The following is a 24,273-nucleotide window of genomic DNA, read 5'->3' as shown; positions in this document are numbered from 1 at the left end:
TGGTCTTTAATTCATAAAAACAAGCACGTCTTAAACATCTCTTCAGGGGCTGGAAAAAGAACTTCCCCTTTGTTTCACAATCAAAACAGACAACAGTGAATTTCCCTAAGCAAGTGTCAGGCGACTGGAAGAGGAGTGCTTAATTTAATGGTTGTCTTACCTTCAAAACTCCCCTCAATTTCTAGAACACGCATCATTGAGCCCTTTCTTGCATCTGTAGTCTTAGGTAAGTTGAACTCACATTTATAAGCTCTAGTCACACTAGACTCTTTACAATGTGGTTCTACATGAGAATGTGTTGGAAATGTTATTTGAAATGAACTGATGTTCAATGTGGACAGGATTTCCTAACTAATTGCTTTTATACCTGACTGATCAGGAGAGTGCTCACGGAACCTTCCACCCATTATTACTCACCCACCTGCCACTGCTTCGTTTTGTTTTTAGTCAAAACATTTTGCTTTAGAATAAAAAACTATCCAGGAAAGAATCTGACCAAATAGGCAAAGTATTTACCTCTTTTTTTTGGGGGGGGGGGCGCGGGGGGGAGGTTGTCTCTCAAATGACATTATCCTTTGTAGTTTCTCTCATTTACTTCTGGAGATAATGGCCCCAGGTGGTAGCACTAACTTCATTTAACACCCAGTGTGAATTGAAATGTCTCCCTGACAGCAAGGCTCTGTGTAAACTGCACCTAAGCTTGTCCCAGGAAAGCATCCAGTGTTCTGGCCAGCCTAGTTCACGGGAGAGTCTGCAGTGCCCTCTAACGGCCACAGTGCAGCTCTTTCTATCCCCAAGTACAGATCCTGTTCCATGTTCTCTTAACAAAGTAAGCCACTTGACCAAGTTGTCTCAGGGTGGGAAATCACAGCCTGAAGTATCATCTACAGGCCGACTTTGTGCTTGGAATGAAGTCGAGCCATCCCTAGGAACGTGCTTCGTGAAGTTGTCCATAAAGACCACTGGCCACTGGCTATCGCTCTCCCTCAGTCACTGCCTCACTGGAACAGCTCCTCAGGTTCCTGGGCTGTTACTGCTCCGCTGGCCCGAGAGTCACTGCAGGGCAGCACGCCAGCCTGTGGTGCCCAGAACCTGTGTGCTTTCTGGTGCACAGACTCCTATGCTAGCCTAAAGCCCCACCCAACTCCAGGTTCAAATGTTTATTCACTTTTTAATTTTTTTCAAATAATAAAACCCTACAACAACGTTCTGTCTGAATACCAGAAATTAAATTTATTAACAGCTTAAACTGCTTCACCCTCTGAGGGTGACACAGCACCACAGGCAAGTTCAGGCCTATTTATCATCGGGTCACAACACAGAGCAGATACTGACAAACTCTTAGTTGGTGAAGAAAGGCAACAGCAGAAAGTGTCAGGTGTTACTTATTCTCCACCAACTAAAAACACATAAAATTGCTGAGGTTAAAAAAAAAATGTTTTGAACATTTTTAACAAATTCATCCACTAGGCAAATTTTCAAAAAAATAAAAAATGTGTGTGCAGACCTGCTCTTCTCTTCCTGACCTCCCCTTTTACTTTGCATCACTCTAAGCCAACTGTTAAGTGGTAAATGCTGAGGTCACAGCACCCACAGGATGCAAAACCCAACCATCACCTGGTTGGCTCCCACCACCTGACCCTGCAGCTTCAAGCACAAATGGCCAATGCCTGCATTCTTAGATCTGGCAAGGAAACAACCAAGGTACTACTACATCACCACCTCCTGCCCTCTGGGGTTGCCTCCTCTGTCCTCTGGGAAGTTTTCTCCCTTGGTGCACGCTACACGCTACACGCTACACGCTACACACTACACACACACACACACACACACACACACACACACGGCTTTAAATAGCCTTCACACACTTATCAACTTCCTAACTTCTGCCTGATCTTGTCTGAACTCCATACTGCCTGTAAAGGCCCCTGCCCCTTCCACTTGGATGTCTTAAGAGCCCCATGTCCCAAACCAGCATCCAGGATTTGTGATTCCTACCCCCAGGAGCCCAACTCAGTAACCTGGAATCTTGATTCTTACCTGTCCTTACCCCAGTTCAGGAACTTAGCATTGATTTGACCCCTAGAAGACATCTGGAATCCATCTACCATGGTAATCTCTGCCCTACCTCCTGAAGGTCCCTCTGCTTCACCTCTTGCCCTTCTCACACCCTTTTACCACAGAACAGCCTGTGAACTGTAATCTCAGGTGACATCTCTGCACAAGCCCAGGGCTGCGCAGGTCCCAGGGACTGGCAGTTACCTGTATAACCGGACAAATGACACTTGTCCCTTAAACAGAGTGTCTGGCTCAATAAGCCTTTCTGCACACAAGAGGCTCTTTCCCTCGCAGAGCGACACTCACCTGTCCAGGAGATACACTCGTCCCCTACTTTCAAGGCTGGCTGGCTCCCTTCTCTCAGGTCCTGACTCAAGTGTTACCTCCTCAGAGGGACCCTCCTTGACCAGCACCTAGGAAGAGCAGATTCTACCCTGCTATTCTATTACAAACCTCCATGTTTTTTTTTCACCAAACTCACCAAAATTTTCAACTGTTGACTTACTAGGGTGACTGCTTAGGGTTTTTCTCTACCACCAGATCACAGGTCTTTGAAAACTTGTTTCTCACTGCCTGTTCACCAGGACCTCCCAGCGAGGAACCGGCAGAGAGCACATGCTCAATAAATACTGGCAGAAAAGTGAACACACCAAACAACAGCTTCCAAAGGGCTACACAGAGTTGTTCATAAATCTGTTTTCTGTTATTATTACTTAAAAAACACAAAGGAGTAAAACACTTATCAGATGTAATTTGTAAAGGGCAGCAACTGTAATTAAACAAACATATCTAGTCGGGAGGCCAATCAACACTTAGGCATCTGGTCTCCGCTAGCACTGAGTGTTGTGGAGAACTCACAGCGAAATGCTGGTGCAGCAGCACGTGTCTATGCAGAAGCGGGATCGCCTTCGGAATGGCCATCGTCTTCACTGATCAGAACAATAATGTACATGGCTTACTTTTATTTTTATTATAAAAAAACGCATACAAGAGATTTAAGAAATGATGGATATAAGACAAATCAGAACCACGGTGAGTTATTAAACCCATTTTCTCTGTACAAATACTAAAATTCCGAAAGCGGAACATCATCGAATGTGACACACATTATCGCACTGTCCCTATGTACACGGCGAATGGCTCTGGGTGCCTGAATCCGTATGTACACGTCTTGACACAGACCCTGCAGTGGACTCGACTTCTCAGTCTCCTTTCCTGGCAAATAGTTAAATAGCTGAAGGGACTTTAGTTTCAGAATGCCTGTGAAGAAAACGCATAAAGGTGAGTTTCGGAGGCTCCCCGTGTTTTCCTCGGATCAGATGCACACTATCCAACGAGAAAAACTTCTGTAGCCCGTTTCCATCTAAGACAGTGGAGAGTTTTCTAGTTCTTTTTTAGCCAATTTAGTTTCTCCTAGTCACTCATTTGAACGCAAAGGCCAGAATTAACTCAGGAACCAAATCAATGTTTTCATATTAAATTCATTATAAAATGCCAGTCAATTTTAAAAAGCGACTAAAAGGGCACTTTCTGCAGCAAAAAGGGCTAAGTTCAAGTTTTTGTTGTTTGACCAAGACACAATAATATAATCCATTTGTCATGTAGTCACGACAGACGTAAGTGATTTAAGTACGTGGTTTAGGGAAACACGGCTATGTCACTGTGTATTTCTTCTGTCTCCTTGCCACAGCGAGGACAGCCTCTTCGCATTTTCTCTCTTGCATCTTTTTTGTGAAACCTCAGTTTGTATTCTGAAAGCCGATTAACCTGTTCATACTCAAGATAGGTGAAGGCACTTCTCCAGGAGCAGTGCAGCGGGGCTTAGCCGAATTCCTGCGCACACAATGCACTGACTTCCTCCAGGGAGCGGACCACTGCAGACGGAACACTGTGAGAGGTCTCCTTGCGCCAGGCTTCCAGGATCTTGGATATTTCTGCTGGATTGCTGGGACTCAAGTCACAAAGGGCATACACAGCTGCTAGCTGTATACCCCATGGTATATCTGAAAAGAATTTTCACATCCATCATCACATAAAAACATGTCCGTTATTCAAATTTTTTATGGTGAAACCTACTGAATATTATTCAGAACACTTTCTACCACAATAAAAACTAAATATAAAACAAGACCCACAATAAAAGAATTAATTTAAGACTTGTCTACAAGTGGGAAAAATGAAAAAACGCAGCACAGCTCTGAGCAGGGTTCTAGTGCTGGCTGTGTGCCGACAGGGGCCTGTTCCCGGAGGCACAGGGCAGTAGAGCTTCCGCCTTCTCATGTCAGCGTTAGCTAAGCTTCCCAAAGTAGTTCTGGAAGCATCACACTCCCACGTTTACATTTTAACAAAATGTGGATCCCAGAGCATTCATCAAACAAATGACTCCATTAAATATCCACTGAAGTGTTTATAAGGGGACTTTGGAAATGAAAATCATAATGAAATGAGAACAAATGAAAAACTATCTCTTGTACCATACTTTCACATACTATATTACAGTAGATGATTACAGCATATAATTATAGATTATAGCTAGGTTACATATTATAGATTATAATTCTCATTTAGCATAAGTTCATTTATGAATTATTTAATTAAAATGTATTAAATTTTAGTTAAGGTCTACTTACTGAAATACTTTATTTTAAAAATTTAGGAGTTATTTAATTAAAATTTATTATTAACTATATATTTCAGATTTCTTTTAGTGAGGTGATGTCTAACAGGGCAAAACTGCTATTATTTAAAATAAAAATATAACAAAACCCACACATATAAATGTTAATGCTGAAAACAAAACAGTACTGCAGCTTTAAAATTACTTCCCCCCTAATCTACAAGGCAATTAGAGCAGCACAGAGTGGGGCTCATAATAACGACTAAAAAAAAAAGTCTAAGAGTAAAACAAATACAGAGATTTAAAACACAATTTTAATAAGTAAATAGGTGTGGCACTAAGTAAAGAGCTGAGGCTCTGGTTCATAGTCAATGCTGAACTTGTAGCTAGACTACAGCTTTTTAAATTATCCTTCTCACCTCTCCTCACCAATCAGGCCCTGAGAGGAGCAGAGCATGATGCCCAGACCCAGTGAGCACAAAGCATGGGTTAGTACAAGAAATGCAAGCGCTTCATAAACAGAAGGGTACCTTCATCCTGGGCATGCTGTATGAACATACCGATGACCGAACTAATATTTTTCACAGCAGAAGGAAACCCTTCTTTCAAACCCAATTGGCCTAAACGACCTAGGGGTAAAAAAATAAAACAAAATAATCTTTGGTTAAATGTTGATTAACTTTTCATAAGAATTTAAAATTTGTTTTCTTTCATAAAATATTATGTACATTAATTTTAGTGATCCTGAAGTTAAAATGGGTACTTATTCTTAAGTGAAAACAGGTTAAACGGGCAAGGATCAAAAATCAGTAAAGCACAATTTGTCTTTCAGGAGTGAGCAAAATGCTTGGTCATTTTTTATTTACATATACAGATAATATACAATGTTTTGCTTTTTCACAGTTAAGTTATAATAAATAAGGGGAATTTAGGAGAATGGGTGGTTTCAGTAGGTTCAATGTGAAATGGCTAACTTCTGTTATGTTAAGAGACCAACTCTAAGACTGTGATCCCATCAAACACACACTCAGGTATAATAACCCTTTGCTGCTATAATGTAGCTGTGTAACAGGACTCTCATCGCCATGTGGAACAGCAGCTCTCAAGTGTGGTTTTCAGACCCCCTGGAATCTTCAAGGTCAAAACTATTTTCACAACAATGCTATGAAGGTTATGTGCCTTCCTATCAGAGCTGAGACACAGACTGACAGTGGAAAAGCAATGGCTGGTCAAGGACCCTCAGCCCCAATCAAGACAGTGGTGTCATGCTACATGGAGGTCATTCTTCACCACCAGAAGCTTGCAGTCAAAAAAAGCCAATTTGCCTTACGAATGTCCTTCAAGAAGCAGTCACAGTCATTCCTATTACATCTAGTCCCCTGGTACACAACCTGTGACGGACGGGAAGTGCCCCTGAAACACTCCCCCGGTACACCAGGCACACTGCTTATCTCCAGAAAAGCACCTGTGCAGATGTTTTATTTGGGAGGGAAACTGGTCTTTTTTCTATGAAACACCAAATTTTCACTGGAAAACCGACAAACTACAGCTATTCAAACTGAGGAAGACATTTTCTTAAAAATGAATAAAGTGAGCCTGTCATTGCAAGGAAATTTATTATTGTTCAGAATTTTAGAAAAACTTCCACCAGCCATCCTGAGCTGGGGGGTCATTTCTGATAGTTCTGCAGAGCCTAGAGAGCAGCTTGTCAGAGATGAGGCAAAGAGGAAAAAGAATAGGTAAAGTTTAAAAATAAAGATCTGTGATTTGAGGGAGGAGTAAAACCAGATGTCCACTGAGGTCTTTCCTTAGGTCTGATATTAAAGAGTCTACATATCATTTAAACAATGATTTTAATTTCTGTATATTCAGATTAGAGTAAAACAACACAAAACTAGTTCGCAATTGCCGAAACCGGTTTGGCTCGGCGGATGGAGCGTCGGCCTGGGGACTGAAAGGTCCCAGGTTCGATTCCGGTGAAGGGCATGTACCTGGGTTGCGGGCACATCCCCAGTGGGAGATGTGCAGGAGGCAGCTGATCGATGTTTCTCTCTCATCGATGTTTCTAACTCTCTATCTCTCTCCCTTCCTCCCTGTAAAAAATCAATAAAATATATTAAAAAAAAACAAAGAACTAGTTCGCAATTATGGAAGTACATAAAATGATCCTTATTGGGCAAGTATGAAAAAAATAGGGGTGTAAAAAACAGGAGATAGTCTTATTTTAGGAACCAAAAGAGACTATAGTATAATTTATAGCAATTTATGTATCCTGGTGTATATATATGTAAGTACGTACATGTATATAGATTAATATTAGTATCTGAGAAGCAAGAATTCAATTATAAATAAAATGTACTCACATTAACCTTAATCTCTGACAAAGATGGATAAAAACACTAATTTATAAAGAAAGAGTGAGTAAAGAGATTGAATTAAGTGCAAAAGTATCTACTCTAAAAGCTACAAAATTAGTTATTATGATGAAGTTTCAGTGAACATATATTATTATACACTTATTACCTCACCATGAATATGGTCAAGAAAAAATTTAATCCGAGAGACAACTCACCGATCAGCCTTAGTATCGATGCTATAATAATGTCAGGAATATATGCAATGTTAGCATGTCCTTTTCTGTATTTTATCCACTTATCCATTACAGGCCACAGCTCCTTACTATAAAGTAATAACAATACACATGTGTATGAGAGTATGCATTGTCTTAAAAATGGTCTATAAGAACCCAGCCAGTGATGCTATGTGGTTGAGCATCAACCCATGAACCAGGAGGTCACAGTTTGATTCCTGATCCCCAGTAGGTGGCAAAGAGGGGGCAACCGATCAATGACGTTTCTCTCTCATGTTTCTATCTCTCTATCCCTCTCCCTTCCTCTCTGAAATCAATAAAAAAAATATTTTTTTTTAAAAAAAAATGATCTGTAAAAGGTAGATAATTGGTGAACAAGAGGAACTTCTGAAGATGTTACTTTTTAAGTTAAAATGAGGACACTAGAAGCTCACAAACTATCCCACTATCAGGATAAATGTGCACACACTGGCTTAAAAGAGATTATAAACACCCATTTTACATCTTTATTCTGTTTTAACCCTTTTTACAAGATTTTGCATAGAGAAGCTGAACAATGTTCCCAAGTCCTAGAACAAGAAGGGAAAAACTGGATTTTCACTTAAACCTTCCCGACGTGTTAACACAGCTCCTGTGTTTCAAATGTCAATAGTTTCTATGGGAAGAGAGAGGTTAATAGGCTGTTTTGTAAAAAGAACTAAAACAATGGAAATTAAAAAAAAAACACTAACTGAAAATTTAGGAAAATTTAGGAAAATTTCTAATCCCAGAAAACAGTGCCAATTCCTCTCTGCTTTCTCTTTTCAAAAAAATGTGTTTACATCTTACATAGCATTTATAGTACTAGGAAAGCTAAATGCAGACACCAAAAGGGAAATGTAAACCAAAAGCATCCCAAATAACACATTCTTAGATAATTATTACTCTTCTAAGTTTGGGCTTTCTTTCCACGCACTTCTACATGTGCATGTAAGTTAAAAACAGGGGGAAGTGACTACAGTGCTTAGGAATCAGGGTCTGAAGTCACTCAGGCAGAGATCCTGATATTCAACACTGTGTCTTCACCACTTGCGGGAGGACCTTGAACAAATACCTGTTTGGCATCATCCCTGGTGGTATCCTTCGTCAAGTCACTGGGGGACAGAAGAGCCACCTGCCTTCTGGGTTTTCATTCCCATGAAGTCAGGAAGATGAGGCCCAGGTAGGCACTCACACATCATTACACAGAAATAAGGCACTGGATAGACTTCTGTCACTTTCTTAATAAGACAATGAAATACTTCCATGTCAATGTATAAAAATCCATTTACAGCTACTACAGCTACTTTAATATGGCTGTATCTCATTAAATAATTTAATTCCCCACTGCTGACATTTAAATATATAATCTTTCCCTTGGTTAAGGAGGGAAAAAAAATGAGTGAGAGAACAAATTTCCAAAGAATAAATTCCTCCAGTATCTCAAGGATATGGACTATTAATCCTTTGGTGAATCCATTTCAATGTCATAAACTCCTTCAAATCAGCCTTTCTCAGTCAGGGTTCCAAGAAAATTAAGAATTATTACAGAACAGAAATTTGACTATTCTTCTCCATTCTTCCAAAGATGGTATATAGCGAGTGCCAGAATTCTAGATGCACAAGAAAAGGTAATTCATTACTTATTTCTCTCCTGAAACCCCAGGTGAGATGAACTGCTAACCTGGAATTTTGACTATTTCTGTTCCATGTGGGGTTCGCCAGAGTATTTGTATATTAAAATAATGGTCATTATGTTCCATTCTACAAATATTTGTTGAGCATATCCCTTACATGGGCACCATCCTACATGCTGGAGCATGCCAGTGAACCAAAGGGTCTCTGTCATGTGTCATTTCTCCTTGGGAGAGACAGGAATAACAGACTATAATGAAAAGTAGTGACAGGTACTTGCACAAAAAAATAAAGCAAGGAGATATGATAGTGATACAAGTACTTTAAGGGTAGTTTTATTAACTCTTACGCAAATCAAAATGTCACTTGTACATGCTGCAGCCACCTTAAACAGTAAAAATTATTCAAACCATAATTCAGCAATCATTCAACAGATTAGCCTATAACAGTGGTTGGCAAACTGCAGCTCGGCAAACCGCGGCTCGCGAGCCACATGCGGCTCTTTGGCCCCTTGAGTGTGGCTCTTCCACAAAATACCACGTGCGGGCGCACACATACAGTGCGATTGAAACTTCGTGGCCCGTGCGCAGAAGTCGGTATTTTGTGGAAGAGCCGGAAATTGAGGCCTAAATGGCAAAAGTTGGAATAAAGTTTAGTCAAATAAGTATTTTAGAATGAAGCACAGAGGCTATTAATATCATGGCATTATATACTAATAAATAGAGTAAGCAGTATTGGTATGGAAAAAAATTAGAAAACCAGTCAGCAATGTAATAAAATAACAACTGTGTATTCCAGCTAACACGAAGAGTTTAAAAAAGGGAAGGAACCTCTAGAGCCTTCCTTCATTCCCTGCCGCTCCTGGTGGTCAGTGCACATCATAGCGAGCGATCGAACTCCTGGTCTCCTGGTCTAACTCTCGAGTGGAGACTGTGCATATTAGCCTTTTACATATATATAAGAATTACTCAATTTTATTGTAAGTTACAAAAGAGCCCTGTACCTTATAATGTTATCATGTGTCCAAATCCATTTCTGATGGCAACAGAGCAGATCAATGGCAAATATGTATTCCCAAGTGTTATCACTTAGGTCTTCACCAAATTTTTCACTGGACTGAAATTCTGTTTTTGGACATAACTGTATGGTCAAAAGCAGCTTAGAAACCATGAAGCCAACATCTGCAGGAGCATTCTAGCAAACAAAAACATAAAATTTAGAGTTCAAGTAAAACAACACATCTTATAAGTAGCCTCAAAGAGTAAAACAAGCGTCAATTAACCATTTAGTTTTAAAAGACACCTTCTGAAAGTTGTATTTTGAATAAGGAACTAGGTTTATCTCAGTTATGGCACATGTCCTAAAATAATGCTAGAATGGTAGTTGGTAGGCCAGATAAAAAGCTCTAAGCAGGATGCAGAATCCAGACAGGTAGAAAAGAGACTAGATGCAATCCAGACTGTAATGCAAGTTTTCATTAACTCTAATCAGAGATTTAAAGTTATTATAATAAAAACATTTAAGCTTTAAATACTATAAATTCTGTCATTTTTCTGACTCTAGTTTCCTTCTTCCAGAAATTCACAAAATTGAGTCAGATAGTACTAGCCACTATTTCACACCTGTGCATGGTTTTTAATATTTATCCAAGTTTTTGCATGCATTGGTAGTCTGAATGCTCCTTTTTGTTGCTGAGTAGTAATCCATTATCTAGATATAGCACAGTTTATCCATGCACCCTATAGCTTTAGACTATAGTTAACTAGAGGCCTGGTGCACAAAATTCATGCACTTCGGGGTGCGGGGGTGGGGGGGAGTCCCTCAGCCTGGCCTGCGCTCTCTCGCAGTCTGGGAGCCCTTGGGGATGTCTGACTGCCGGCTTAGGCCCGCTTCCCGCTGGGAGTCGGACATCCTTAATGCTGCTGCAGAGGTGTGAGAGGCTCCTGCCACCGCCGCTGTGCTCACCAGCCATGAGCCTGGCTTCTGGCTGAATGGCGCTCCCCTTGGGGAGCATTGAGCATCTGCCCCCCAGAGGTCAGTGCATGTCATAGTGATTGGTCGACTGTCTGCCCCATGGTGGTCAGTGCACATCATAGCAACTGGTCAATCGGTCGACTATCTGCCCCCTGGTAGTCAGTGCACATCATAGCAAGTGGTTGAGTGGTCTTAGCATATCATTAGCATACTACACTTTGATTGGTTGAACGGACGACCAGACACTTAGCATATTAGGCTTTTATTACATAGGATGATGCTATGGGCATCTGTACACAAGTGTTTGTGTAGACATAAATTTGACTTCTCTTGGGTAAATACCATAGCGAATTTATAATTGTTTTCTTGAGTAATTTTTTTTTACTAGGGTTTATTATGAAAAGTGAACAGAGCACTTTCAATCTTTTATTTCTGAAAAAGTCTGGGATTATCTGGCTCTATAAAGATAAGACAAAGTACAAGTGGAACCTACACATAATTTTTGTATAGTACATTCTTAATCATCTTCTCAACCTCTTTTATGATCATTGAAAACAACAGGTTTAATCAAGTGTTCCACTCCTAAAACCAATTTTGGTCAGTTTTATTTTGCTAAGAAATCATTCTAGTTTTCCAAATCTGTTGCTCTTGATTGTAAGTGGTAGTCTTCTTGGTCATTATCCTATAAATGTAGATACATCTTTATCCTCAGCCAAATTCTTAGATATTTTTGGCTTTTCTCTATTTTTCATTAATCTGAACTGAGTTATCAGTCTTATTTGTATTTTTAAAGACAATGCTTTCCTTTTATTTGTTTTTTGTTTTCTACTTGATTACTTGCATTACCTTAAACTATATTTTTTCTAGATTCTGTCACAGACTTAATTTTTAAGATGATAACCAGCCAACTTTATTTATTTGCTTAATAATAAAGACATTTAAACTACTTTAATGACTATAGGTTTTCCAAAACCAGAGAACTTTGTTATGAAAAATTTCCTTTTCAATGACATTTGAAAGACCATGAATTTACTGTTGAGTTTCTATTTGTTCCCAATTTGTCCAGGGCTGTTTAAATTTCCAAGTCACTTTTATGGAATTTTTCTGAAATCTTTGAATTAATTACGTCCAATTTTATTGATTACCAGAGAATTGTGTATGTAGAATCTTTACTTTTTAAATATTAAAGTTTTCATGTGGCCCAAATCATGACTAGTTTTAAAAATGCCACATTTACAAAATATGAAAAATGCAAATTCTTCATTCAAGTTTACCTTTTATATTATTGAATTCCACTATGTCTCTACTGATTTTTGTCTATCAGATCTGCTGAAATCTGTAAGAGAATTTGGAAGTCTTGTACTTTAATAGTATTTTCCCCACAAGTATTCCTCCTATTTTATAGCTTTGACTTTATATTTGTATTTAATCTGATACAGGGTAAATACATTTACTAAAATTCTATCTTCTTTATAAATAATGTCTCTTCTTATCAAATCATCACATCTGGCTTCATCCCAAATGGCCAAAGGAGAAGGCTCCTTTACACAAGCGGAGGTTGACACAGGAGCCAAGTGGCCCTATAGGCAGCCTGGGAGAGTGGCCTTTTTCTTTGCTCTTTTTAAGAAAATAGAATCTAATAAATATTAGTATCAAAAACTACTAAAACACCAATGTAGATACTATATTATAAAGAAAATAATAAAGTAATAGAAATTCCATCAACTAGAAAAAAATACAGAATATAAGATTCAGAAAAATCTTAACAGGAAAAAGTTGAGATAATTTTTTCATCTTTCTTAGTACATACTGTAGAAATAAATTATTTATAGCTCTCCTTGGAGCCCTTACACATGTGCATAATCTGATCAGTCATAAATTAGTGCACAAAATAAACTGTTAAATTAACACAATACACAGGTCTACAATTCTTCCCAAAGGGTCACATACATACTTAATGAACAACATTAAAAAAAAAAAAAAGCTTAGGCTAAAATGACATTTTAAAGGATCTAAGGCACAGAATATATTATCTCTAAAAGGACTATCAGCTAATAGAAAACCAAACAACAACATTTATGTGAGATCTACAAAGTATGACATTACAAGAAGTAAAAATAAACCTCACCTTTTCCCAGTTGAGATAAGCTCTTAAACAGTTCAGAACCTCTCCTTTAGCACGTTGCCTGGCAACTAGCTGCATTGCCTTATTAATCACTGATTGAGAGATAAATATATCATGCCACATATTTGCAATGAACAAAGTCAATTTTTCTGACTCTGGAAAATCTGTAAAAAATAAAATAAGATAATAAACCTTATGACTGATCAAATGAATAAATAACTAAGAGTAAATGTTAGTAATCTCACTTGAACCTTGCAAGGCCTCGTACCCACTGAGGCCCAGCCTCAGTTATTTAAAAATCTGCTTCTCTCTTCTTTTTCCCCCATCCCCTTGGCAAACTTTCTTTAAATTTGAAATATAATACATGGATATATATACCACTGTTGAAAAGAGCAATAAACTCTAAAACATGAAGACAAGGCAATCACCCTTTCTCCAGCCTGCCCCAGTCCCAGAGCCCTTCTAATTGGCTAGTGTCATTTCAGGCTATTTTTTGTATGCATTTACAAGAGAACACCCCTGTAGAACACAAAAAGCAATTGGTGTTGAAAATATTTTTTTTTTAAATTATGGATGATAATCCTTTGTTGTAAATAACTTTTTCCACACTGTGGCTTGTCCTTTGTTCAATTAACTTAAGTGAGGTACTGCTAAAATACAATAATATACACTCTTTTAAAGCAGACAGTTGGATGAATTCTGATAAACGAATACATCCATGTAACCTTCACCAGTCAATATATAGAACATTGCCATCATGCCAAATTCCCAGGGTTTGAGCCTTTCCAATGAATCACTTCACCTCAAAACCAGACAACACAGATCTGCTTGCTGTCACTTTAAATTAGTTTGCCTAATTTACTTGGAGCACATGTACCCTTTCTGTCTGACTTCCTCTCAGTATAATGTTTCTGGGATTCATCCACCCTGTTTTATGCATCAGTAGCCCACTCCTTTTTTCAGGGGGAGTAGTATGCCACTGCTCATAATCATGCTTGCTTTTCATCACCTACTGATGGACTTCTGTTTCCAGTTATGGGATATTATAAGTGAAGGCACTGTGAATATCTGTGTACTGGTTCATGCAAAGATATGTCTCTATTTCTGTTGGTTAAGTACCTAAGAGTGACGTTTCTAGGTCCTATGATAAACTAATGATTTAATTTTATAAGAAACTATCAAAATTGTTTTGCAATTTGGTTGCAGCCAGTTCAACATGAAGATTTTTATTCTGTTTGATGTGAAGCCACATCTTTTTGATTCTCTGTTCTACTTGTGAACAGCCTCATTCACAATTCTAGAAGTGATGGATACATTCAATTATCCTGATTTGTAAGCCCAGAAACATTATGGTAATAAAAGATTATAAGTCTTTGCAATTTAGATAAGACTTTCTAATATATTACATTGCATTTGTATATCATATTACTATTTAAAAATGTCTCCACCGATGATATGATATAATGAAGAATGACTCCTAATCTGATCATCAGTAGAGACTGAAGAAATAGTAGTAAAGGGAAAAGAGAATCAAAGGACAGTCCTCCTTTCCTCTTCTCTGATATTCTTCATGAGCTTATGAATCCATCTCATATTCCTGTCCTTTCCAGCTGATGACACAGTAATGTACTTTACCATTGACTTTAAATCATTCCCTTATCTTGTGTCAACTAGATCTGATTCTAAAGTAGTTGCACAAGGAATGAAACAAATACACAGTAATGAGAGACCCTGTATTCTACGTAAGTGAAATGCTGATTTAAGTAAGTTCAAGTCACAGGAATTCTCCTACTGAAAACCAGGGATGGACAGGTATACCTAAGGCTCTACATGCCCTCTGGTAAATGTATAAATCATTACACAATTTTTAAAAAATACACAGCAATTGCTCAGCTAAAAATATAGAACCAAATATAATGAGGTAAACACACAATATATTTTCAATACAAAAAAAGCCGTCATGTGGAACATACCTTCCTTAAGTAGGCTGTAGCAGAACAAGCGAGCTCTTTCCAAGTCTCCAAGTTGCCGACAAATACCCACATACACTCTACAGAGTGCATGAATGTAATTGTGCTCCAGGGATATCTTCTGAAGTTTTAGTTCTGAGAGAATAGAGTGAAGCAAGCACTCCGCTAAATGCTGAGGTGGAGAAAAAAAAAATCAAAAGGCAATGTACGATATTTATCTTTAGCCTATGAAAGAAAAGCTAAGTTGCAAAATTTAGCATCTACTGGAAAAATAACACAGGCACTATCAGAAGGTAGAAGAGGGTATTAACCAGTAACGACCTGCTTAGCAGGTAAGCCAAGGGCTCTGGGGGATGGAGAAGTTCACACCTGTCAGCTGCCTGTGGTCAGCAGTGCTACAGGTGCTAGAGGCAAATCTGAGCACACCTGGCTGCCTGTTGTCACTCCCACCAATTATAGTGTCTTGGTGTTTGCTACAATTTGTGTGTGTGCATGTATTAAGCCCAATCTATCCTATTCCCTTCTTGTTTTCTCAACTCCATTGTACTCTACACATTTATCCTGTTCAGATCTTTAAATATGAACTAACATTTTCTTGCTCAGTAAGAAAAGCATTAAGTAATTTGACATATCTATTTGAAAATAAACATCTTTTCAAAATTACTTAGTGTTCTGTATGCTTTCTGGAAGTAAACAATCTAAGAAAAATATTTATACCATTATGAATCGGAGACTGTGCAGATAACCAGTAACATATGAGTGCATGGTACTGGAAGTCATCCACACAAGGTGTCAATATGGGCAGTTAGAAAATATAAGCCTGTGACAGTCCTAATAAACTGTAGATGTGCACAACCCTCATCTTGAAACTGAATACCTGCTGTTTGACTTGCAACATACATTGAGAAGAGGAAACCAAACCCACAGGCTGTCTTTCTGAAAGACTATCAAACTCTCAAATGTGTACATAATACTATTTACAGAAAAAAAAGGCTCTATTATGTGATAAGCATTTGATGCTTTCAAGCAAATAATTTCGAGCCTGTAAACATGTCAGATTCTATGGTACACATGCAATTTTAGTTCTGACAGAATACTTTAAAATTTTAAGTTATTTGATGAACACAAATGACCAAATCTCTAGTGTCTTATCTCAAATGCATAAAATGGTGGCTAGACATACAGTATAGGCCTGTTTGTATGGATAACTGTTCATTTCTGAACTAAAAGCTCTGTTGGGGTCATCTGCCACCTTGACAGCCTGTCCCTGATGAGCAACTCCTAAACTCTCAGATACAGTTGCCACCTACCTTCTTTGTTGTGCTGAAATCATAAACAACTTCTTTCTCTTGATCTCTCATTACAGGCTTTTTGGAGATATTCCCCACATATACATGACTCCGAATGACGGGCAACAGGTCAAAGGAGGACTCTGCAATCTTCTTCAGGGCATCAGCTATGGCTTTATCATGGGACTCCACAGTTTCTTTGGGGTTCAGAGGCAACTGTGAAACCATACCGGCAGCTGGAACAGAACTTGATTCCTCATCTGTCGCTGTGACTTCAACTTGAGGGAGGTTCCTGCGGGGGTGTTTAACTCCTTCTGGAGCGGGGCTCGAGGTTTCTGGTTCCGGGGACCCGCTATCCAGGCGCAGTCTTTTAGCACTCCTCGGTGTACATGATGACAATGTCCTTTTCCCACCTGAATTTTGTTGGGGCCCCAAATCTCTTGATTTATCCTGGTTACAGTCACCACCAGAGCTGCCCCCTGCTTTGACAAAGGCGGTTGACATGGAAGTGATTGCTTTGAAGCCTGTTATAGCACTGACCGGCCCTGGTAAATTCTGACGGTCACCAGGTGGCCCTCGCGTGAGCTGAATATTCCCTTTGAGGATGTTGAGAGTGCGGGCCCTGGCAGATAACTCTGGGTACATGGTGTCAAGAATTTTAACAGAATTTTCCTGTGGACCAGTCACAGCAGTGTGGGTTGACGCACAGGGGGGCAGTCTGCCAGGCACAGGAAGAGCATGCTTTGGGGTGGTAGCACAAAACTGCAAAGGAGATGATAATATCCTCTCCCCAGCAGGTACAGCAGATGGAGACATAGATGTGCATGAAGGGGAGGCATGTGCTGGATCTTCCAGCAAAGGAGACATCATGGGTGGCACTGGGATCTCACATGATGGAGAAAGCTGGACAACAGGAGAGGTGGGTGAGGAGGGACTGGAACTTGATACCAGAGGAGAAACTGGGTGTGATGTCCTTGGAGGCGTGGCAATCAAAGGAGCAAGCAGGGGTGGCAAAGGGGGCCCCACCTCCTGCCGTATTTTACTCAGAGTGTCAGCAGAACAATCTGTAGGGGTAGAGGTGTCAGCATTGGCCAGAATGGTTTGAGTTTGAGGTCTCTGGGTTTTTGTGCTACCTCTGTCCCCTGAAGATGACTGAGAAACTTCACCTGGATTAGTTTCAACTCTGCCTGGTGCTGAAGTCTTTACTAGTTTGGTTGACTGGTCTTTGTTTGAAATCTTTGATCGATTCTTGTTTTTGTCAATTGGCTCCAGTTTTGAGTTATAATATGTGTGATCCGATGCAACAATCTGAGACTCAAAATCATAAATTTCAGAACTAATCCTTACACTAGGTTTCACAGGTCTGTTCCGTAAACGACTTTTATCAAAGTTAGAACTCTGACCACTGCTGGAAATATCCTCTTGGGTGCATGGAAGATGACTATCACAGGGGGGCTCCTGAAATGGAGAGCCAGGGTGGCTGGTCTCAGGGGACTTCTCCGCAGAAATAACAGAAATGAAGCCAGCTCCTGGCTCTTCTTCATCTGGGGAAGCAGGGATGTCTCCAGGGGTGTCACAGAGGATAACCTGGTCCACATTTGGCATGAGTGGTACCCCACTTATGATGGTCCAGTTGTCCCCCTTTTCAATGACGAGATTTTGGTCCTTATTTATAACTTTGGAAGTTACTGTAGATATCTGACACTGAAATGTCCTTTCTGCCTCCTCACAACCAGCACTGTGCTCAGCTGTCTGCCCGTCTCCTGAATAACAACTCTGGGTTGGGGGCTCTGCTGGTTGTGGCAGGACTTCGTCCCCACTGTCCATCAGTCTGGTCACATCTGAGTTATCCTCAGGTCTGTCTTGAGTGTTTTCAATAGATTCCCCATTAGTGGGAGAACTGCCCTTGGCATCCAAACCACCTGTTGATGGGGATGGATCTGAAGGGTGCTGAGGTGAGACCTGTTCTTTTACGGGTTCGGTTGTCAGGCTGTCATGTATACTGAAGAGCAGTAAATTACTAGCATCTTTTCCATCTGAGTCCTCACAGTTGGACTGAAGTTCCTGCCCAATCTTGGTGAGCACCTCAGACAACGTTTCCAAAGAACACTGAGTGAGCTGACTCGCGTCCTTTAAAGGACAATCATCTTCCTCTGATTCAATCCACTCTTCACAGGTTTTGAGTGTTTCTTCTTCACAGACTTGCTTTCTGTACTTTTCTCCTGATATTTCATTTTGCTTTAATTCTTTGTTCATTTCTTCATTTAGAGTTTCTTTGCTAGAATATTCAGGAACAGAGTCCCCTGAACTATAATCTTTCAACTGACAACTTTCAAGAAACATAACAACTTCTGACGTAGAAAGTCTATCTATCTCAGAGAGAGTACTGATGTTGAAGTCCTGTAGCGCTGAGGTCAGACAGCCCACCTCTGTGGAAGGCCTTGTCTCGGCAGCACCAGCATCCGCAGTTCCTACATCTCTGGAGGCCTCGGCAGCATCCTGTTGCTGTTTACCCATCACGGCTTCAGGCTCATTTTCACCCTCACTGCAGCTAGGGGCCTCACTCTCCTCCACCTCAGTATCACCACCCGCAACCTCCCGAATGCCTGTGTAACAGTACAGAGGACCAGAAAGGCTACTTTGGGGAACACCATCTGTTTCTTCATCTTTTCTGCCAATCGCTGGTAAAAAGGCAGTAGTATCTTTAGGGCCCAGACCTTCAGGAGCACAGCCAGGAGTTGGTGATGGCTGCTCCAGAGGCTCCTCCAGGCTTTGCTCTACACTAGGAGAGTCCTTTGAAATGGCCAGGGCTTCACCACCAGATGTGACTGGGTCTCCAGAGGATATTTCTTTAATAGGAAAATCTGACGCTGCCATTTCTGTGGCTGGAGGAAGTTTATCTGCACCCAACCCAGATGAGTCCAAATCTGTGGCATTTTGACATGGACACTGCTCCTGCAGCTCTGCCTGCACAGAGGGTTCCATCATGTTTTGGTTTGAGACTGTGATGTTTTCAGAAAAGAAAGATAACTTACTATTTTTGGAACAATGAGAATTTTCTACTGGTAAAGAACCACCTGAAGAATCAAAATCTAGTTTTCTACAAGAGGTGGAACCTTCTGGTGAAGTCTCTTTTGTAGCAGCCACCTCCTTGATGTTCTGGGCCACCTCCTTGATATTCTGGGTTGTCTCCTCTTTTTCTGAACATCTTGCTATAGATGACACATTATCAACATTTTCTGTTGCTGAGGCAGGCTCATTCCTATGTAGTCTCAAAGGTTCCAATTTAGCACCCTGCATCATTTCAGGCCTGGTTTGCTTGGTTATAACTGACACTTGGTTAGGCAACAATGATGTTGACTCTCTATTTTCTACGGATGGCATTGCCTTTGGTAACTGATTGTTGGTCTCTTGTTGATGTTCTGATTTAGCTATCAGCATTTCTTCACCACCTCTCCTTAACAGATTACTATGGTGCCAAGAAGTGCTTTTAACAAAACCACTCTTGATCAAGCCAGACTGAGACTCTACCAATGCTGTGAAATCTGACTGACTTGTGAGCTCAGCTCCTGGACCTTGGCTTTCACACTGTCCACCTTTCACGGCTTTCATGAATACTGACTGAGGAAGGGCACACACTTTGGTCATATCTTTCACAACTTTTGTACATTCTACCCCACTGCTACTCTGATCATGAAAATCAGATGCTCCCAATTCAGGGTTCAGAGCATGCAAGTTATCCTCTGGGTCGTTTGCTCCTGAAGAACATTCTGATGGCTCAGACTGCAGACCTGACATGTTTGAAGTTCTAGCTAACTTCTGTTCTGAATGACGTGCTTCAGTAGGGATTACTTCAGAAGGAACATGAGTATCATGACCACCCTTCAACCCAGAGGAAAACTGGGGATTACTGTGGACAGATAATGCTCCCGAGGTAGAAGAGGAAGAAAATTTGGCTTCAACATCAAGCTCTGCTGCATCTATTAATTCATCTGCATCTTCTTCAGGTTCAGATGATTCTCCTAAAGCAAACCCTGGCATGTCTTCTCTTTCCTTTTCCAATTCTCTAGAGAGTCCCTGAAGATGATCAGAAACTGATATACAATCTGCTTCACAAGTGGTTTCGTTAGTTGGTGTCCACTTACTAAAGTTTGATTTGGATGATCCAATCATTCTGGATAATGGGGTTTTTCCTTCAGATCTCATGAGTTCACTTACTGGTCTCTTGGCAATGGGAGAATAACACATGTCTGCCTTCCCAAGGGCTGCTTCCTTCCCTTGTGCTATGCCACCAGACAACTTCTCAACACTCTCAATTCCGGTGGGTTTACAAAGTGTTCCCTCAGCTTGCATCGACATATCTATTTCCCTAACCTCTCCTGGTCTTTTTGCCTCCCCTAAAATGTCTCTTTTTCTACTTCTAATGAACTGAGATGACACTGCCCAGTGTTTTTCACGAGCTAAGGAGAATGTGGTTGAAGGTTCTCTCAGTGATGCTGTAAATGCCTCAAACCCAACAGCTGTCACTTCATTTACTTTCAATGTGTTTGGAGCTTGGGTGGCTTCATGTGATTTGAGTTTTTCCTCACATGTACCACTTCCTTTATTTTTTCTGGATGAACCAAAACAATCCTGTGCCTCAGGTGTATCATCTTCTGAAATGTACTCAGAACTTCCATGTGGGGCTGAGTCACTATCACTGGAATCTGTATATTCTCCAAAGTAGGTTTCCTTAAAATAAATGAGTTTTACTAGTTAGTTAATTAAATATTAATTCAACCAACTAAAATATCAATTAAATGCATTAAAAAAACAACCAAGTAAATCCTTCCTGAAGAACCTTTTAGAACACATAGTAGGACAAGTGGTTTACTCTCTGGAATCGCTATAATAGCTATAAGGTGGGAAAGTCTCGATCACAAGTATGGCACTGCTCTGCCCTTTTCTAAAAGAAGCCCACCTCTCCCCAGAGCTACCCTCACTCACACCTTTTCTCCCATAACAGTTTCTTCCAAGTTCTAGTCCACACATGGCCTAGTGTTCAATTTGTTCTCCTAACCTCCAAACACTCCTACTTCTCAACTCCTTCCCCATTTTCTGGCCAAAAAGGCTTCTGAGTCTGGCTACACAACCCTCTCTTTTCTTCCACTTCCCAGTCACTCCTCCAGAAATGTCTGACTCCAGCCCAGAGCATCAAATGGGCCATCACTCTGGGTGACTACTCATGGACAACTCTCGCCACACACTTCCTTACAAGTGCTATACCTTGGATGTTGTTATTACCCAGACCTGCTCCACCTCTTGCCCTTCAACAGTGTATGCAGTGACAACTCTCCCTCCCACCCAGCCTATCTCTACCTCTGCTCCAGAAACCCTACTTGACCCTCAACTAGCCCCCTCTTTTGCTAACTGCCTTCACACGTGATCCACCAAGTAAGCATCACACGTGATCCACCAAGTAAGCAAATTTATTGACCACCTGGTCTTCCTGTTCTGTAAGGAAAAAAGCAGTCTGGGGAAGACTAGACACTGCTAACAGAAACACTCCTACTAAAAGAATCCTTTCTTCCCCCGAGCTGGAATACCGACATCTGGTTTTCCTCCACTGTCTGGGCACTTGTTTTCGATCTTTCTTTCCTCTTCCCCTTTTCTGCTTGGTCACATATGTATTGACCGTTTCCCAGAGTCTCTATGGGACTCCATCCTGATGCATCTTGAATGCCTGTGTCTCACCCCAGCCTCCCTTCGAGTACCATGCCCAGGGATCTAAAATGCACATTGCATGTGCCGACTTGGAAATTCCACACGCACCTAATATCTAACATTTTACACATTACATCTCCCAAGTAGGGCTTCTTCTTACATTTGTTATTTTCCAACATCCTTGACTCCTCCATCTCTCCTAACCACCAGAAAGAAAATCTCACCAAAGGCTGCTCATACATCCTCATAACATTTTCCAAACCGGTCCCACCTCTTTAACCACAATGCCACTACTGGGTTAAGGTATCAAGAATTAAGGAAACTGCTGATTTACTGATTTCCCTATGTATGATCTTGTCCCTTTCCTGACCATTCCCACCCACTACCCATTCATATAGTGACTAAACCAAACCTTTCAAATGAAATTTTATCATCAGGTTCACTTCTTTGGATCCATCAAGAATCTCCCACTGCCTTCAGGATAAAATGGAAAGTCCTTAGGACACACACAGCCATTATGGACCTGGTCTGTGTGAATGTTCCGTTCACCCCAGTCCTGTATCTCTATCAAATGCCTCACTCCTCTTCAACACTGAGCGATGGTCCGACTTTCCTGAAGCAATTTCCATCCTTCCCCCTCCACCCGGCTTCCATTCAGGACCAAGCTCCTGTCTAAGTCCTCTCCAGCAGGGTGCAATTCCCAGCAGTGAAGTACTCTACTGAGGCTGTGTAATTACCTACTCCTTAAGGTCTGACTGCCACACAAGATTCAACCAAGTGGCAACCATCCCACACCCTATGTCACCTCAGCCTTCCTGGAGCCTAGCACAATGTCTGGAACACAACAGACAAGCATGTGTCCTGAATGAAGTGACTCAAAATTATTTAACTGCTCCTTAAGCCAAAAAGTACATAAATCTGTTTCATCAAAACTAACTTCCTAAGAAATTAGGATAAACCATTCTGTAAACACACAAAAAGGTGATGAGTTCACAAAATGAATGTGGGAAATTTAGCAACCAAGGTTATTGTATGCTATAAAAATGAATTTACCCATCTCTGAAAAAGTCCATGGCTACAAACATGTATTTAATTTATTCACTCCATATCTGCTAAGTGACAGGCATGAGAGATAAGAACAAACAATAGTAGATTTACAATTTGATTGTGGATAAAGACAAACATTTGACCATAATAGAAAGGGAAAAAAGCCAGACTTTTTTCAATCAACTACATGTTGATCCTAAGGGCACTGGCAGGCTTTTTACTCCCTAATAAAATCTGGTCTGATTACCACAAATGTTCTTTGAGTATGGCTAACATAATAGGATGTGCCCACTTGGTGACTCAAATTCAAAGTGTAAACTCACAGGTGCAAGCGAAGAAGGTAAGGTGCCACGGTGTGCAGACCCCAGAGGGGGTGATGGTACTGGAGACAAAAGAGGAGGGGGAAGTTTGAAGAAGTCAACTGCAGCTTGAAGATCTTCATCAAAAGAGCGATCATGATCAGAAAAGTCAGCACTGTCCTCCTCATTCCTCTGTAGCAAAACCTCGGGATGCTGGTCATCATTATGGTGGGCTGCTGCACTGGGTGTCTCTTTTCCCACATTTTTACACTCAGAAACGTCACCCTCTATCTCCATGGACTGCTCTGCCTGACATGTCTGCACAGCAGAGGTTCTGGGAGGACTGTCTGCTGCCCGGGTGGGCACAACATCTTCCCTGGACTCTCCAGATATGGGCTTTTCTTGGACAGGTTTTCCTGTAGAAAAAAAAGTAAATATCAAATATTTACAATATCAGAAAAACTTTTAAAAAATCCCAACTTATTCTAACAGTTCAAAATGTTCGCAATGTCCAAGTAAAATGTATTTTAAAAAACTGATCCCTTCCTGAAAACTAGCCTATAAAACTTGAACACACTTCATGTAAGTATGCTTCGCTCACAACAAACAGGATGAGAAGACAGGTAGACGGATGAATGGGATTCCCGTGGCTCCTCCGCAGCAGAGCACAGCAGTGTAACAGGCCGTGGGCCCTGATGACTTGCCCATTCTCTTGTTGAACCTTACGACCAGCAGTACCTGAGAGAAAGTTTTGTGCACGCAGGTTGACAGGGAACACAATTTTCTTTGACAAATGATCTATAATCCATTGACATCAAGCCTACTCCATTACAATATTTGTACAATGTTCAAATTAAGGAGTCAGATCACATGAATACTTTTTACTCTAAACCACAGAAAAATTACTACAAAAAGCCAATGATTTTTGGGTCTCGATTTTGGTTAAGT

At 40.6% G+C, this 24,273-nt stretch overlaps 1 protein-coding gene across 6 annotated transcripts in view; it reads right to left on the bottom strand.

The window, feature by feature from the left end:
• Positions 1–541: 541 nt before the first annotated feature.
• The window catches only part of ICE1 (interactor of little elongation complex ELL subunit 1), a 56,535-nt gene continuing 32,803 nt past the window's right edge, over positions 542–24,273 (bottom strand). For 2 of the 6 annotated variants that reach the window (XM_059694661.1, XM_059694665.1), the window contains 9 exons: positions 23,350–23,741; positions 16,298–21,007; positions 14,991–15,159; positions 13,021–13,181; positions 9,922–10,112; positions 7,248–7,354; positions 5,206–5,304; positions 1,816–4,061; positions 542–1,781 (listed from right to left, as the gene is read on the bottom strand). In XM_059694661.1, the coding sequence (XP_059550644.1) occupies positions 3,880–4,061; positions 5,206–5,304; positions 7,248–7,354; positions 9,922–10,112; positions 13,021–13,181; positions 14,991–15,159; positions 16,298–21,007; positions 23,350–23,741 (6,011 nt within the window). In that variant the 3' untranslated portion in view covers positions 542–1,781; positions 1,816–3,879. Of the gene's footprint in view, positions 1,782–1,815; positions 4,062–5,205; positions 5,305–7,247; positions 7,355–9,921; positions 10,113–13,020; positions 13,182–14,990; positions 15,160–16,297; positions 21,008–23,349; positions 23,742–24,273 lie in introns of those variants that run through there. The other 4 variants (XM_059694664.1, XM_059694662.1, XM_059694666.1 and 1 more) reach the window with 4 other exon arrangements.

Source organism: Myotis daubentonii, chromosome 4 (genome assembly GCF_963259705.1).
Source record: "Myotis daubentonii chromosome 4, mMyoDau2.1, whole genome shotgun sequence".
NCBI lineage: Eukaryota > Metazoa > Chordata > Mammalia > Chiroptera > Vespertilionidae > Myotis > Myotis daubentonii.
Note: the sequence above shows the minus strand (reverse complement) of the source record. Positions and strands in the feature narration are given on the sequence as shown.